General features: G+C 52.9%; 1 protein-coding gene across 3 annotated transcripts; it reads right to left on the bottom strand.

Annotated features, from left to right (window-relative positions):
* Positions 1 to 3,613: 3,613 nt before the first annotated feature.
* On the bottom strand, positions 3,614 to 17,228 carry LOC109285732 (zinc finger protein 501-like). Of its 3 annotated transcripts, XM_059725485.1 has the most exons (4): positions 12,320 to 17,228; positions 11,121 to 11,247; positions 8,800 to 8,916; positions 3,614 to 6,331 (listed from the first exon to the last, which is right to left on the bottom strand). In XM_059725485.1, the coding sequence occupies exon 4, from the start codon at positions 6,070 to 6,072 to the stop codon at positions 4,504 to 4,506; it is 1,569 nt and encodes a 522-aa protein (XP_059581468.1). In that variant the 5' UTR covers positions 6,073 to 6,331; positions 8,800 to 8,916; positions 11,121 to 11,247; positions 12,320 to 17,228; the 3' UTR covers positions 3,614 to 4,503. The 3 variants fall into 3 exon arrangements, with proteins under 3 accessions (XP_059581468.1, XP_059581466.1, XP_059581464.1); XM_059725483.1 differs by lacking the exon at positions 8,800 to 8,916; XM_059725481.1 differs by having other exon boundaries at positions 8,800 to 11,247.
* Between the last annotated feature and the right edge of the window lie 17 nt (positions 17,229 to 17,245).

The following is a 17,245-nucleotide window of genomic DNA, read 5'->3' on the forward strand; positions in this document are numbered from 1 at the left end:
GATATGCAGTATGTTCCCAATATGATGTTATAGAAAACCATCACTTGCCCAATGTGTATTCAGCTCAAGTTGCTGAGCTTGTGGCCCTTACCAGGGCTTGCACCCTAGCCTCTGCTACCTCTGTTAATATTTACACTGATTCTCGCTATGCCTTTGGTATTGTACATGATTATGGTCAACTTTGGAAGCAAAGAGGCTTCCTCATGTCACGAAGTGCCAAAATTAGTAACGGTCCATATGTAAATGCCTTGTTAAATGCATTAAAGTTACTTTCTGCTGTCGCTATTATTAAATGCCAAGCTCACCAGAAACCTTATGATGATGTTACATGTGGGAATGCTCTGGCAGACTCCACTGCCAAAGCTGCGGCTATTTCCACTCCCCCAGGCTACACCTGTGTTTTTGTCTATTCGACTAACCAGTCTCCATTGGCAAGTCTTCACAATGCTGCCCTCCTCCAAGATCAAGCTCCAGAACCAGAAAAATATACATGGAGACTAGCTGGGTGTTTGTTACACCCTGCTCATTTGTGGCTCTCCCCGGATGGCCACCTGTTTGCCCCAACAGTCCTTCTTCCCTATCTTGCTCGTGTACACCACGGCATAGCACACGTGAGCAAAGGGGGGATGATAGAAGCTGTTAAGCTTGATTGGTTTGCTCCAACTTTTTCATCTGTGGCTCAAGAATACTGTTATACCTGCCCTATTTGTCAAGCCCCTAATGTGGGAAAACCTGTAAAAACAAAAAAAGCAGCACATCCCCCACCTTGGGGGCCATTTGTAAATTTACAAATAGTTTTATTCAAATGCAAAAATGTTGTTCTTATCAATATGTTCTTGTTATTGTATGTATGTTCTCTAGATAGGTAGAAGCCTACCCATGTGCAAAAGCTGATACCACCACTGTGAGCAAAAAGTTGCTCAGAGACTTTCTTCCAAGGTTTACTATTCCTTTATCCATAAACTCCGATAGAGGAACTCATTTTACTGGGTAGATAATGAAAGAAGTGTGCAAAGTCCAAGTTTGCAGATGACACTAAGCTATGGGGAGAAGTGGACACGCCAGAGGGCAGGGAACAGCTGCAGGCAGACCTGGATAGGTTGGACAAGTGGGCAGAAAACAACAGGATGCAGTTCAACAAGGAGAAATGCAAAGTGCTGCACCTAGGGAGGAAAAATGTGCAGCACACCTACAGCCTAGGGAATGACCTGCTGGGTGGCACGGAAGTGGAAAGGGATCTTGGAGTCCGCTAGGACTCCAAGATGAACATGAGTCGGCAGTGTGACGAAGCCATTAGGAAAGCCAATGGCACTTTATCGTGCATCAGCAGATGCATGACGAATAGGTCCAAGGAGGTGATACTTCCCCTCTATCGGGCGCTGGTCAGACTGTAGTTGGAGTACTGCGTGCAGTTCTGGGCGCCACACTTCAAGAAGGATGCGGATAACCTGGAGAGGGTCCAGAGAAGGGCCACTCATATGGTTAAGGGCCTGCAGACCGAGCCCTACGAGGAGAGACTAGAGAAACTGGACCTTTTCAGCCTCCGCAAGAGAAGGTTGAGAGGCGACCTTGTGGCTGCCTATAAGTTCATCACGGGGGCACAAAAATGAATTGGTGAGGTTTTATTCACCAAGGCGCCCCCGGGGGTTACAAGAAATAATGGCCACAAGCTAGCAGAGAGCAGATTTTGATTGGACAGTAGGAAGAACTCCTTCACAGTTCGAGTGGCCAAGGTCTGGAACGGGCTGCCAAGGGAGATGGTGCTCTCCCCTACCCTGGGGGTCTTCAAGAGGAGGTTAGATGAGTATCTAGCTGGGGTCATCAAAACCCAGCACTCTTTCCTGCCTATGCAGGGGGTCGGACTCGATGATCTATTGAGGTCCCTTCCGACCCTAACATCTATGAACCTATGAATCTATGAATATGAATCTATGAATCTATGAAAGCAATGGAAAATTGCTTCCAGGCTGATGAGGAAGGGAATGGTCTTACGGGATCCCTTCCAGACGTAATGTCTATGCAATTACATCAATGAAAGGTTCTGCTTTTGTTCCTCAGTTTGCCAGTCCACAGTCTAGAAAGGTTGGGCACCACGGCTCTAGGGGACATTCTCATCATGGAAATCCTAGAAGAGAGGGGCTGAGGGGGCCTGCAGAGGTCACCTCCAGTCCAGCCACCACCCGAGTCAGCATCAGTCCTGTCCAAACCAGCCCAGACAAACCCATCATCGCACTTCTTAGCCAAACTGCCACACGCCTGACACAGCAGCAGACATCGCACCTGGTCCTGCCCCAGGAAAAGCAGCGGGGCCACCGTGCTCATCCTCCTGCTGCTGCGACAGGTTGGCAATCCACACCCCAGGGATCCCAGGCAGAGGCCGGGATCACACTATAAAGGCAGGCAAAGCTCCCCAGTCTGTACTGGTCTGACCAGGGGGTCGGATCCATCGTGGGGCTGAGGAGGAATGCCTGAGATGGAGCAGAGCTCCCTGGAGATCCCCCAGGGCTGCAGGGAGTGGGGTCACCAGTTGGGCTTGGGCTTTTTTGGGCACAGGGGTGAGGAGTTCAAGTAGAAGGAGAGAGAGGAAGAGATGGGGGTCCACTGATCCCCCTACCCCGTAAGAGCCCATCCCACACCTGCCCCAGGTGAGCACAGACACCCCCACAGTATGCCTGCTGCACAATGGTGGTATAGCACCCTCTGCCCCATTACAGCCCTTATTACACCTGCCACAGGTAAGTGTGGACCCCTAGTCCCACCTGTAGGTGTACCTCATACATACCCTAGGTGGAGTTGTGCCCCCCCAATGATGATGCCCCCCTGCAGAGCAATGAGGTAACACCCCTACCTACCCTGCCTCCCTTCACGCCTGCCCCAGGTGAACACAGATCCCACATGGGACAGACACCAGCATCTGCGTCAGGTCCTTGCAAGTAACACCCCCAGATCCAGCCCTGCCCCTGACTCTGCAGGGGCTGTTGCTGGAGCAACCCCCCCCAAGGGGTGAAACTCAGCCTGATTCCCCCATGCTTGGCTGGACAGCCTGTGCCCAAGGCCCCACCACAGGCCCAGCACACACCACCTGTCCTGACCCTAATACCTGCCCCAGCACTGCATGTTGCAGGCATGCTGGCAGGGGTGCTGGCAGTGGTGTGGAGAACCTGCTTTCCCAAGTGGGGAGACACCCCACTGGAGCTGGCACCATGCACAGACTGCCCCACACTCTCCCAGTCACCTCCATGGGGCAGATGGGTGGCTGTGGTGGGTGAGGGCAGGAACAGGGCAGACGGGGCTGGCTTGGGGCACCTGTTGAGCCAGTTGCCAGTTGCTCGCCCAGGATTGCTCACCCTGTGGTGCTGGCTCACCCAGCTCTGGGTCCTGCTGTGGGAAGAGGGCAGAAGTGGGTGGGAGCAGCCAGTCAGGCAGCAGCAGGGTGGGTAGATCAGACTACCTCCTGCTCCCAAGGGTTAGCAACAACCTCTGCACTGTGGTGAATCATTTAGAAAGGGAAGGGGCTGGAAGGCACAGAGAGATCTGACCTGGAAAGGGTTGTGGGGCTGGGTCTGTTCTCATTGCACAGCTTGGGAGAGGACAAAAAGATCAACCACAGAGGTGGTGTGTCCAGTTCTGTTGCTTTAGTAGCAGGGAATGCATGAGAGAAAATACAATGAAGGGGAGGAGGTCAGGGGAGCAGCACGCCCCCCGTGTTGCACAGTTCTGCAGAGGCTGACAAGCAAAACATGTGAATAAAGCTCCAGAGGTGGTAGAAGCAGCTCCTGGCAGACCCCACTGGGCATGGGCAGGTCTGGAAGAGGGGTGATGTGGTGGTGAGGAAAGGCAAGGTCAGGGAGGAGGGTAGGGAATGCTTCCCCAGCCATAAATGCACTCCTCCCTGCAACTCAGGGGCTCATCTACCACAACCCCTGGACCAGGAGGAAGGAGAAAGTTGGGAGGCAGCTAAGGAAAATCCCTGGGTGTCATTTGAAGTCAGCCGTCTGGGAGAGGGCACCCTAGCGTGAAGGCCCTTCTTCCCTGGGAATACTGTTAGAGAATGATGGGGAATGCACAGGCTCCAAGGCTGATGCAAAGATCATCTCCTCGTCATCTCCTCCACCCACATCAGAGTTGACTTCAGCCTGAGGTGTCTCCTTTTAGCCCCCTGCCCCCCACAACCATACCTTGGGGGCCAGCATCTGGGATCTGGACTCCCACTGTACCCTACAAGGGACAAAGCCTGGGGGAAATCTTTCTGCAGGCCACCAGCATGGGGGTGTTTGTCTGAATGCACCACTGGTGGGTGCTGAGCAGGCAGACATCTCCAAGCCCTTCCTGCACTGCTGGCAGAATTAGGGATGCTTCTGGGTGTGCATGTGCTGATTCCAGGATGGGTGGGAGAGATGGGGGAAGCTTTTCCAATACTCAGAGCACCGATGTAGCTTCTCCCCTGTGTAGATGCACTGGTGTTCAGCACAGGCTGGAGGAGTAGGTGAAGCTCTGCCTACACTAAGAGCAATGATGTGGCTTCTCCCCTTTGTGCATGCGCTGGTGCCAGGCCAGGCTGGAGAGGATGTTGAAACTCTTCCCACACTCAGAGCACTGATATGGCTTCTCCCCTGTGTGGACGCACTGGTGCTTGGTCAGGGAGGAAGAATAACTGAAGGTCTTCCCATGCTCAAAGCACTGATATGGCTTCTCTCCCGTATGAATGCGCTGGTGGTTGGCCAGGCCAGAGGAGCAAGTGAAGCTCTTCCCACACTCAGAGAACTGACATAGCTTCTCTCCTGTGTGGAAGTGCTGGTGGCTAGCCAGCGAGGAAGAATAACTGAAGTTCTTCCCACACTCAGAGCACTGATGTGGCTTCTCCCCCATGTGGACACACTGGTGGTGGGCCAGTTTGGAGGAATAACTGAAGCTCTTCTCACACTCAGAGCACTGATGTAGCTTATATCCCATGTGAATGCACTTGTGCATGGCAAGGGAGGAGGAATAACTGAAGCTCTTCCCACACTCAGAGCACTGATATGGCTTCTCGCCAGTGTGGATGCGCTGGTGCTGGGCCAGGCTGGAGGGGTGGGTGAAGCTCTTCCCACATGCAGAGCACTGATTTGGCTTCTCTCCTGTGTGGATGAGGTGGTGCTGGGCCAGGCTGGTGTATTGGCTGAAGGTCTTCCCACACTCAGAGCACTGATATGGCTTACCTCCCATGTGAATCCGCATGTGCTTGGCCAGGGTGGAGGAATAACTGAAGCTCTTCCCACACTCAGAGCAATGATATGGCTTCTCGCCAGTGTGGATGCGCTGGTGCCGGGCCAGGGTGGAGGATTGGGTGAAGCTCTTCCCACATGCAGAGCACTGATGTGGCTTCTCCCCTGTGTGGACAACCTGGTGTTGGGCCAGCTTGGAAGAGGAGATGAAGCTCTTCCCACACACAGAGCAATGATGAGGCTTCTCCCGTGTCTGCATGCACCTGTGCCTGGCCAGGCTGGAGGGCTGCCTGAAGCTCTTCCCACACTTTGTGAAGCAGTGTGGCTGCTGCCTCCTCAGGACACACCGATATTGGGAGATGCCTTGGCAGCTGATAAAGTTCTTCCTGAACTCGGTGCAACGTTGTGTCTTCCTCCTCAAGTGCAAGCGCCGGTACTGAACCAGGGAGAAGAAATGGGTGAAGGTCTTACCACATGTGACGCAGAAGTACTGATGCTTCTTCCTGTGTACATCCTGGGTTTTGAGCAGCTCCAAGCTGTGCACAAAGCTCTTCCCCCTTTTGGTGAAGCGGTGGGGGAGCTGTCCAGAATGGATCTGGTGGTGAGCAGCCAGGGTCGAGAGGGAGGTGAAGCTCTTCCCACACGTGGCGTGTACATGGGGCTTCTCCCCAGCGTGCCTTATCTTGTGCAGAGCCAGGCGTGAGGGGCAGCTAAAACTTTTCCTGCACTGAGAGCAGGAGTGGGCTCTCCCCCTGGGCTTAGTGGTGGGCTCCTGCTTCCCTCTGAGGCCCCCCACACTGCCCTGGTTTGCATGCAGTGTCTCTCTCCAGTGGACATTTCCTTTTTGCCTCTTCAGGTGTCTCAGCATGACGTATTATTCCCTGCACCTCAGGCTGTTTCTGGCTTCTTTCCCTTCTTCACTCCAATGCCCAACTAGAGTTGGGAGCATGTTCACTGCTATAGTCTCCTGCTTTGGGGGCATCCCCTGACCCTTGTGCCACTGGTTATTTGCTGGGTCAGGGAATCCACCTCACCCACACTCCCCAGGGAAGCCCATGGTGGCTCCAGCTTTCCAGGCCCTTCCTCAGGAGCCTGCTTCTTGGTTCTGCTCAGCAACCAGGCATGTCCTGCATGGAAGGAAGAAACACCAGATTAGTCTCTGCCCTGCTGCCAAGGGGCAAGCACTGCTATTCCCTTTGCTGGGATGGGCCTCAGAGCAGGACAGGACTTGGCACTTGTGTTTCCTCAAGAAAACTAGGTCTTTTGGCCTAAGGCCCAAGTGCCGGGGGTGAGGCAGTGCCAGGACCCTGTGCCAGTCTCAACTTCCCTACTCGGTGGAGTTAGGAGGCAGACTCTCAAGATTTCTGGCCCAGCTCTCAGCCCCATCACCTCAGGCCCTGCTCCAACAAACACGTGGGACATGTGCGTTTAGACGGTACCCAAATAGGTTCACGTTTTAAGAGAATGAGGCTGAGACCAGAGGGATCTGATAAAAGGAAAAATGAGGCTCTCAAAGGGCTGCTTTATCCCACAGCACTGGTGGGTCCAGGGGAAGATGGTGCTGAGCCCTCCACCTGACTTGGCTGACACACTCCACACGCCCTAGTGCTTTGGTGAGACCCATCTGCAATGCTTGCCCTTGATCTCTGGCAGTCCTGAAAGCAGCATCTGGGTACAAGGGTGAAAAACCTCGTGGTGCATGTCCAGGACTTGTCACAAGTCAGGAGTGTGTGGTGAGCACTGCCTTACACTGCTTGGTAGCAAAACCCATCATGTTTCATGCATTATCCCTCCAAGAAATGTTCTGGGAGTGGAGGATTGACAGCAGTGATCTGCTACCTACATATTTCTGGGGCAATGTCTGGTGCAGGGATTGAGCCCATGGGGCTTTCCTCTGCTAATGAATCCCAGGCAGCCTCCACATCACAGACAGCTGCACTGGGACAAAGGCCTTGGCACGAACCCGCACACGGACTCTGGGCTGAGCCTCAGGCTTTGTGACACTCGGGGCCCCAGAGAGGAAACATCACAAGGGGAGAATGTGCTGCAAGCAGTGGGGGGTTCGCTTCCCCCCACAACATGAAATCTTCTGAATCCCACCCACTCCACTGACCTACTTCATGTAGCCTGAGCCCAGGGTTACACTTGTCCGGTGCTCCAGGTCCACTGGACCAGGAGACACCAGAGACAGCCCCTGCCTCTCTCTTGTACAACAAGAATGGCTGGGGGTAGCAAAAAGCCCAGAAGTGAGAGACTGTGCCCATCATGGGTGAAAATAACCAGGACCAGAAGAGGCTAAAAATTAGACCTGGGTAAGGCCCATTAACTACATCCTCCTGGGACTGGTTAGTGTGGTGGAGGTACTTGTGCCAGGGCAGTCTCTACAAAATGCCACGTTGCCACCCCTGAGAAAGGCGAGTGCAGAGCGCCTGAAAACCTTGGCTCTCACTGCCTTGTGCGTTACTCTTGGCTGGGAAAAGGGCAGGGGGAGCCTGCCCCAACGGAAAACCCCTGGTGAATGCCTAGGAGGGAAAGTGTCTGGCGGGGTACACCTGGCAGCAGCTGTCACTTGAAGTAGAAAAGATTGCTAAAAAAGCAGCCTCTCAAGCTGCAAAGAGGGGAATCCAGCAGGGCCAGGGCCAGGGCCAGGGCCAGGGCCAGGGCCAAGCCAGCCACAGTGTCAGAAGTGATCCCATGACATGAACTAACTTAAAGGGGGTTAAGCCATTCCCTTTTTTGTCTTTGTGTTTTCCAGAATGTGTACCAGCAGTGAGTCATCAAGAAATTCCCTTGGTACAAAGAAGACTGAGGCTTTACTGCGTTCTGCATAGTCATTGTCTTGCTTGTGCGGCTGTGTTTGTGTACCAGTATTGCTGTAAGTGGCTGTGGTGTTAACTATGCTAGACAAGGAAATGTAAGCACAAGTTCTGGATGGGTTCTGGTATATCTGCAAAGTGGCTACAGAAAATGGTACATCCCTGGAGCATGGCCTCATGGGTCTCAAACACATCAGTGATGCCAAAGATTGAGAATGGTAGATTGACCGTTTGTTTGTATTGTCATCCTTTTGTTCCTTTGCTTTTGTCCCTTAGCATCTCTCCAGCATCTTGCAGGGCAGAGGGGCACTGGGAGTGCTCCAGTAGTACCAAGCAATCCATTTGAAACAACAAGGAAAGCGTTGCCCATTATATAGAAGGGGCACAATTCCTGAGAACATGTCTGGTCCCCAAAAACCCTGATCATGGGATGTTTGTCTGATCCTAATGAACCCTAATGAAGCCACTTGTCAGGTCGTATTACATGGACAAAACTTGTAATAATTACTATTAAGGTTTACTTAATATTATATCAGCAAGGGGCCATGTCAAACATTGGGGGTCTTTGGCGAAAACAGTCCTGTTGGTAACAGTTTCCACAGTTTGAATTTCAGGGGGTGGAACAACACCCGTCTGCACACATGACAGCACAAGCTATTTGAGGTCAGCACCCTGAAATGGCAGCACAGGGCAGGTCTGCAGTTTCCAGGCTCCCTTTCACCTTGGGCATGGAGCATTTGTGAGAGGGGAGTCGGGTGGAGGGGACAGCCACCACTCACCTGGCAGCACGTCCTCCGACCTTGGGATTGCCCCATGGTCCTCATCATCACAGACCCAGAGCTCCACCTGTCCTCCCTAGATGCGGAAGATCAAGTGAGGGGCAGGGCCTCGATATCCTGTTTGGGCAGTGGTTAAAGAGATTTTATCCACTGGTACTGGATGCAGAATAAGCAACTGAAATTTGGGGAATGGAGCCAATGAACTCACGGATTATACTAAGGACTTGAAGGACAAGGGAGGATGGACATTTAGGATGAAAGGGAAGGCATAGCAGGGGGAAGAGGATGGCCCTTTTCATCCAGGTAGTGGACGTATGGGCATAGGAAGCAAACACCAGTGCAATTCCAGGCAAATGAGTGGAAATGAGCTTGGACAGGACACACTAGGCAAGAGAGGGAGGAAATCAGAATAACTGCACAAGCAACAGCTGTTAGTGCATTTTTAGGCACAACGAATGGCAAATGATATGGTCATAGTGAGAAGGCAATGGGAAATCATGTTATCAAGGAGGCTGGATCAAATGAAGAAGGAATATATACAAGTCTGAAATGTGAGACGTCTGACCATGGACAGAGCAGAGGGAAGCAGCGAGATCATGGACAGAGCAGGGAGCATCTAGTCAGGGATCTTCTGGAGGGACTGGATGTATTTAAATCAGCTGGTCCTGACGACCTCCACCGCTGAGTGCTGAGGTAATTAGCAGAGGTCATTGCGGTACCCCGGCATGGCTTTACGAGCACTCGTGGTGCTCTAGTGTGGTACGAGAGGACTGGAAAAGGGCCAGTGTGGTTCCCAATTACAAAAAAGGGAGGAACGAGGACACAGGCAACTATAGGCCAGTTACTCTTACCTTGATCCTGGGGAAACTTTTTGAGAGAGTTATCCTGGTGCATGTCCACGAGGGGCTGGCAGGGGAGGTTATGCTTTGGGGCAATCAACACGGGTTCATTAGAGGCAGGTCCTGTCAGACCAACCTGGTGGCCTTCTACGACCAGGTCACAAAATGCTTAGACGCAGGGGTAGCAGTGGACATAGTCTTTCTGGACTTCAGGAAGGCCTCGGACACTGTCTCTCACCTTATTCTCATTAAAAAAAAACGAAGGGACTGTGGCATCCACACCTACACAGTTAAATGGGTCACTAACTGGCTGTAGGGCTGCACCCAGAGAGTGGTGGTGAACGGGTCATTTTCGACCTGGAGGGATGTGGGCAGTGGGGTCCCCCAGGGCTCGGTACTCAGACCCGCACAGTTCAACATCTTCATCATAAACTTGGACAAGTGGGTAAAAAGCACCCTGTTCAAATTCGCAGATGACACTAAGATGTGGGGGGAAGTAGGCACGCTAGAAGGGAGGAATAGGCTGCAATCGGACCTAGACAGGTTACAGGGGTGGGTGGATAAGAACAGGAAGATTCAACACTGACAAGTGCAAGGTGCTGCACCTGGAGAGGAAGACCCAGCAGCAGACCTACAGGCTGGGGAACTCCCTTCTCGTCAGTGCAGCAGCAGCAAAGGATCTTGGAGTCATTATTGATGCCAAAATGAACATGGGCTGACAGTGTGGGGACGCGGTCAGGAAGGCCAACCACACCTTGTCATGGATCCACAGATGCATCTCGAGCAGGTCCAGGGAGGTGATCCTCCCCCTCTATGCGGCACTGGTCAGGCCGCAGTTGGAGTACTGCGTCCAGTTCTGGGCGCCACACTTCAGGAGGAATGTGGACAGCCTGGAGAGGGTCCAGAGGAGGGCCGCTCGCATGGTCAGGGGGTAGCAGGGCAGGCCCTACGAGGAGAGGCTGCAGGACCTGAACCTGTTCAGCGTCCACAAGAGAAGGCTGAGGGGGATCTAGTGGCCTATTACAAACTAGTCAGGGGGACCAGCAGGCATTGGGGGAGTCCCTGTTCCCCCGAGCACTACCAGGAGTGACTAGAAATACCGGTCACAAGCTGGGAGAGGGTAGATTCAGACGAGACATCAGGAGGTGATACTTCACAGTCAGGGTGGCTAGGATCTGGAACCAACTTCCAAGAGAAGTGCTGCTGGCTCCAACCCTGGGGGTCTTTAAGAAGAGGCTTGATGAACACCTTGCTGGGGTCGTTTGACACCAGTGCTCTTTCCTGCCATGGCAGGGATCGGATTTGATGATCTGTCAAGGTCTGTTCCGACCCGACCAACCATGAAACTATGAAACTATGGAACAAAGGGATTTAAGCCACTGGCCAAAGGCTCACAAGGATGAGACTGTTAAAAGCAGGGAGACGACAACACCACTGCAGAGCTCACATGGCTCCAGGGCAAGGCAAGAACCAGAGGTTTACCCAGGGAAACGAGGGCTTGGTAGTTCCTCAGCATCTGGTCCCGGTAAAGCCCCTTGTCTTCCTCTTCCAGCAGCTCCCACTCCTCCCGTGTGAAATACACTGCCAAGTCCTCAAACACCTCCTGGAGCTGCAGGGACAAGCGTTACAGCATCAGTGTCTCCTGCCCCACTGCCCCCATGGCCCTGTCTGCACTCACTCTGCACTACAGCGCTTTGCACGCTTAGCCAGGACAGACAGGGGTACGCTACTCGGCTGACACGTGATATTCAGGGAACCTGGTTTTCTTGGTTTAAGAACTGCAAATTCTCTTATAAAAGAAAAAATTGCTCCCAACCCATAGCCCTCCACCCCTGCTGCTGCCCCACACTCCCCCCACAGCCCCCTGGCCCTGCTGGTGACATCTAGTCCAGGAAGAGAGAAAGGCTTGTGGCAGGACACTTTCACCTCCCTGCACTTCCCAGTGCTGACCTCGGAGCAGCTGTCCTTAGACCAAACACTTCAGCACAAACCTGAACATGGAGTTGTGCAACCAGAAATCATGTGCAGGCTGGGTTGTGTTACGCACGGTCCACACAGAGACTGTGCAGTCTTCTCCGATTAACTGGATTAGCTGCTGTGTCCCCTTTTTCTGGGGGGGTATCTACTTACATCCCCTCTTCCAGCACTGTTCCCCTTCCCACCACGCTGCCCTTCTGCACTTGGTATTCAAAAGACTCTCTCTTTTTAATAGTCTGGTCTCTGTACGTATCCTTCAATTCCAACTTATCAAATCAGTGTAGAACTGAAAAAACCTGTGCTGTGCCTCTGATTCAGTTAATCTGTAAGCTGCAAATCCATCCTGGCTGCAAATCCATTCTGCCTCCCCTCACACTAACACAGATAATCAGCAGCCAGGTGTGCTGCTCACTCCTGCCAAACTGATGGGCTGGGGGGACCCTGCTGGCATTGGCTGCAGAGACCCTCTGTGCTCCCCAGTCCTAGGCAAGTGGGAGAGGACTTGCTGGGCTCAGCTGTAGAGACCACTGCCCCCGGCTCCCTGGTGCTGGCTGGCTGGACTCTGACCAGGCCTTCCCGTGCCAGCACCCCTGCTCACTCTTCTGGTCTCTCTGCTCCCCAAGCTCTTGACAGCACCCCTGGCTCCTCCTGGGCTCTGCCCCAGCTGCACTCCCACCCCCATCTCCAGCCGGTTCCCTGCTCACCTCCATGCTCTGCCCCTGCTTCGCCAGCCTGCCCTGCCCCTCCTGCAGCTGGCCCAGCCCAGGCGTCAGGGAGCCGCTCTGTCCCTGTCTCCCTGGGGAGGGTCTCTGCAGCTCCAGGTTTACAGGCTCTTCCTCTGGAGGCTGCTGATCCACTCTGCTCAGGGTCCCGGCACCTGCAGGTGGGAAGAGAGTGCACAGGTGAGCCCTGGGGTGGTGGCACAGGGAAAGTCCTGCTTATCTCCTGGACTGGCCTGGGATGAAGGGAGCTGGAGGCTGCAGTGTGTGGAGAGGGGGGAGAAGGGAGACTCATTGTTCCACTGGCAAGAGACTGGAGACGATCCCCTAGAACTGCCCCAGCGCCGGTGGTGATCATGGCACCGTGACATTGCTCGCTGGGAAAGGATCTGGAGGGATGCTGGTGTTGGGTCATGTCCACACGTTGGGGTTGGCCAGGAAATGCAGGGTCAGTCTACTCCAGGATGCATGAAATGCTCCCAGGAACACCGGGAGAACAAGAGCCGCCGACCTTTGACAGTTATTTCCTTTCCCTGCAGGACCAGGCACCTAAGGAAGAAGCATCCCAGGGAGTACCCTCCACAGCAGAGTGGCAGACGGTCACATCCAGGACTGGAGCTGCTTGCAGCAAACCCGTACCAGTTCCTCCAGTCCGACTAGAGAATAGGTACGAGGCCCTGGCGACCCTGCAGGAGATGGAAGGAGAGAAGGAAACCTCTGGGCAGGAACAAAAGCCACATTCTCCACACTCTGAACAGGTCAAGAGATCCAAGCGGACCCAGGGGAGGAGGCGACAAGTGATCGGGACATGACGGAGGTAATCCAGGCCAGGATCAAGCCCACCGATTACTACCCCATGGTCCTGGTCTATGTGGGTACTAATGATGAGGCCAGGAGAACCGCCAATCACCTGATGATGGACTACAGTGCTCTGGGCAGCGTGCTGAGGGAGATTGGTGCACAGGTGGTATTCTCTTCCATCCTACTAGTGAGCGGATGTGGAAGACAGCATGAGAAATGCATTAGAGAGACCAACTGGCGGCTTTGGCAATGGTGTCTCGAGGCAGGCTTTGGCTTCCTAGACAACGACCCACACATCATGACGAGGGACATGCTCAGTTGGGATGGGCTTCACCTGTCCCCCAAAGGTAAGCGTGTGTTCTCTTCTAGGTTGGTGGATCTCCTCCAGCAGGCTTTAAACCAGGCTCGTCAGGGGGAGGGGAAGATGAGGGTGGGGGAAGCTGTGGACCACCAAACCATGTGGCACCCACAAGGACAGCCCAGCCTGAAGAAGGAGAACATCAGGAACGTGCAATCCATGGGGCGGCCAGCAATACAGAACAGGTAAGCAATGAGAAGGTAAGAAATAAGAGGCCCCTTGGGATTCGGAGCTGGGGGGCAGCAAAGGCACCAGTCACAGGGCTCAAGTGCCTATATACTAATGCTAGGAGCATGGGGAACAAGCAGGATGAACTAGCGCTCCTGCTTGCAGAAAACACCTACGACTTAGTAGGGCTAACAGAAACCTGGTGAGATTTGTCCCATGACTGGGCGGTACATACTGACGGTTATAGGCTGTACAGAGAGGACAGGGTGGGGAAGAAAGGGGGAGGGATTGCGCTCTATGTCAAGCAGCAATATACATCGACCCTCATCAAGACGGAATCGAAGGAGGAGAAAGTAGAAGGATTGTGGGTTAGACTACATGGGGGGAAAGGAGAAAGGGATTTGGTGGTAGGGGTCTGCTACAGACCCCCACATCAAGGGGAAGAACTAGATTCGGGGCTCCTGAGGCAGCTCTCGGAGACCATAAAAACTAAGGAGGCGGCAGTCATGGGGGACCTAAACTACCCAGACATCTGCTGGGAGACGCAGACAGCAAAGTCCCACCATTCACGTAGGTTTCTAACCTGTGTACAGGACCTCCACCTGACACAGGAGGTACATGGTCGCACTGGGGGGGAAATGCCTTACTGGATCTGGTATTGGCAACGGGGGATGATATGGTAGGGGACCTACAGATCGGTGGTCACCTTGGGGACAGTGATCACCAAATAATAGAATTCTTCATAAGACATCGAGTGGGTAAGGTAACTTGTAGGGTGAAAGTGCTAGACTTTAGGAAAGCTGATCTCAATGAACTCAGGCGATTAGTCAAGGACGCACTGCAGAGTAGGAGTTTTGAAGTGATGGGAGCTGAGGAAGGGTGGCTGTGCCTTAAGGAAATGATCCTTCGGGCACAGAGGGAGATGATCCCAATGCGAGGAAAAAGAGGGAAAGGGGCCAGGAGGCTTCCTTGGCTGACCAGAGAAATCCAGGACAGCCTACAGGCCAAAATGGGAGCACATAAGAAGTGGAAACAGGGAGAGATCACCAAAGAGGAGTATACCTCCTCTGCTCGCGCTTGTAGGGAGGCAGTTAGATAGGCCAAAGCTACCATGGAGCTGAGGATGGCATCCCAGGTAAAGGACAACAAAAAATTGTTTTTTAGCTATATTGGGAGTAAAAGGAAGGCCCAGGGAGGAATAGGACCCCTGCTAAATGGGCAGAAACAATTGGTGACAGACAGGGGGGACAAGGCTGAACTCCTCAATGAGTTCTTTGCCTCAGTGTTCCTAAGTGAGGGGCACAACAAGTCTCTCACTGGGGTTGTAGAGAGGCAGCAGCAAAGCGCCAGACTGCCGTGCGTAGACCCTGAGATGGTGCAGAGGCACTTGGAGGAACTGGATGCATTTAGGTCGGCAGGCCCGGATGAGCTCCATCCGAGGGTGCTGAAGGCACTGGCCGACATCATTGCAGAGCCACTGGCGGGAATATTTGAACGCTCATGGCACACGGGCCAGGTCCCGGAGGACTGGAAAAGGGCTAATGTGGTCCCCATTTTCAAGAAGGGGAGGAAGGAGGACCCGGGCAACTATAGGCCGGTCAGTCTCACCTCCATCCTTGGCAAAGTCTTTGAAAAAATTATCAAGGCTCACATTTGTGAGAGCCCAACAGGACAAATTATGCTGAGGGGAAACCAGCACGGGTTTGTGGCGGGCAGATCGTGCCTGACCAAACTAGTCTCCTTCTATGACCAGGTTACGAAATGCCTGGACACAGGAGGAGGGGTGGATGTCGTATACTTGGACTTCAGGAAGGCCTTCGATACGGTATCCCACCCCATACTGGTGAACAAGTTAAGAGGCTGTGACTTGGATGACTTCACAGTCCAGTGGGTGGCTAATTGGCTAGAGGGTCGCACCCAGAGAGTCGTGGTGGATGGGTCGGTTTCGACCTGGAAGGGTGTGGGCAGTGGGGTCCCGCAGGGCTCGGTCCTTGGACCAATACTCTTCAATGTCTTCATCAGCGACTTGGATGAGGGACTGAAGTGTACTCTGTCCAACTTTGTGGATGACACAAAACTGTGGGGAGAAGTGGACAACTACAAGCAGACCTGGACAGGTTGGACAAATGGGCAGAAAACAACAGAATGCAATTCAACAAGGAGAAATGCAAAGTGCTGCACCTAGGGAGGAAAGATGTCCAGCACACCTACAGCCTAGGGAATGACCTGCTGGGTGGAACGGAAGCAGAAAGGGATCTTCACAGTTCGAGTGGTCAAGGTCTGGAACGGGCTCCCAAGGGAGGTGGTGCTCTCCCCTACCCTGGGAGTCTTCAAGAGGAGGTTGGATAAGCATCTAGCTGGGGTCATCTAGACCCAGCACTCTTTCCTGCGTATGCAGGGGGTCGGACTTGATGATCTATTGAGGTCCCTTCCGACCCTAGCATTTATGAATCTATGGTATGGGGGTGGCACACTAAAAAAAATCAATTAGGTCTTCTACAGATTCATTCTCAGTCAATTGTGGATAAAGTTGTGTTGGTGCTGATAATGTTGTTGATGGGGGATCCCCTTTTGGTGCATTTTTCTGTTTTAATTCTTTTATCTGAGATTTATTTTTTCTTGGGAGTCCTTCAGGCTGCGAACTTGAGATTCTTAACGTCTTTTGGAAGCTTCTGAATACCAATCAAAAATGTATCCCAGTGGGTCTGTGGTGTTTTACTGCCTCTTGACTCAAGGGCTCCGAGGAAATGAAAGATTTTTCTTAAATCAAATGTTCCCTCCAGAGGAAATTGCAAGCTAGCATCATCCCTGGTATACCAGTTCCATTTGTCTAGACACTTACAACTCTTATGGTCATAGTGTGTGTACATGTACAATGCTGGAGTCCCTTCTGCCAGAGCCAGTACCTCTTTAGACCCTCCACTCCCCATATCCTTAACCTCAATTCCCACAGGTCTTTCACACAGGAGAGGCTTATTGAGGGTGTCCGGTCAGGTCGTGAGATTTGCTAGCAGCACAGAAATGCTGTGGCTAATGTCCATAGCACCGGCACACAATGCAGTTGCTCACTGTTAGACACGGCTCATTCATGAGAGTGGGGGTAGGGAAAATTTGTCACACGACCCTGATCTCCTTCAGTCTAAGAGTTTCCACCTTGCACCCTTGCTTTCGAGGAGCACACAGAACAAGTCTGGTGTCCTCGGGGCGGCTGCACAAGGTTTCCTCTCCTAGCTTCAGAAAGACCTCATAGTTCTTTGCAGAACTTAACTCAATTCACACGGGGATTCATTCACTGACAACAGCAACACAGTTTCTTTGAGTTTTCTTTAACCTTAATTCACAGTTCCTACTTACATAGTGGGTCTGACAATTCTGGCAGCAAAAGGGCCGAATAGGGTAAGCCTCAAGCAGCGAACAGGAAGACACACAGGCAGTCTCTCACTGAAAAGACTCAGTAGAGATTTCAAAAGGTTTCTTGCCTTAGTTTGCTGCCGGGGCATCAGTGAGGAGACGGTCTGTATCTCAACCAATCACTCCGGGAGTCTCTATCCGAGTCACGGCACCAAACTGTGGAAGAAATCAAA

Source organism: Alligator mississippiensis, chromosome 1, assembly GCF_030867095.1.
Source record: "Alligator mississippiensis isolate rAllMis1 chromosome 1, rAllMis1, whole genome shotgun sequence".
Lineage (NCBI taxonomy): Eukaryota > Metazoa > Chordata > Crocodylia > Alligatoridae > Alligator > Alligator mississippiensis.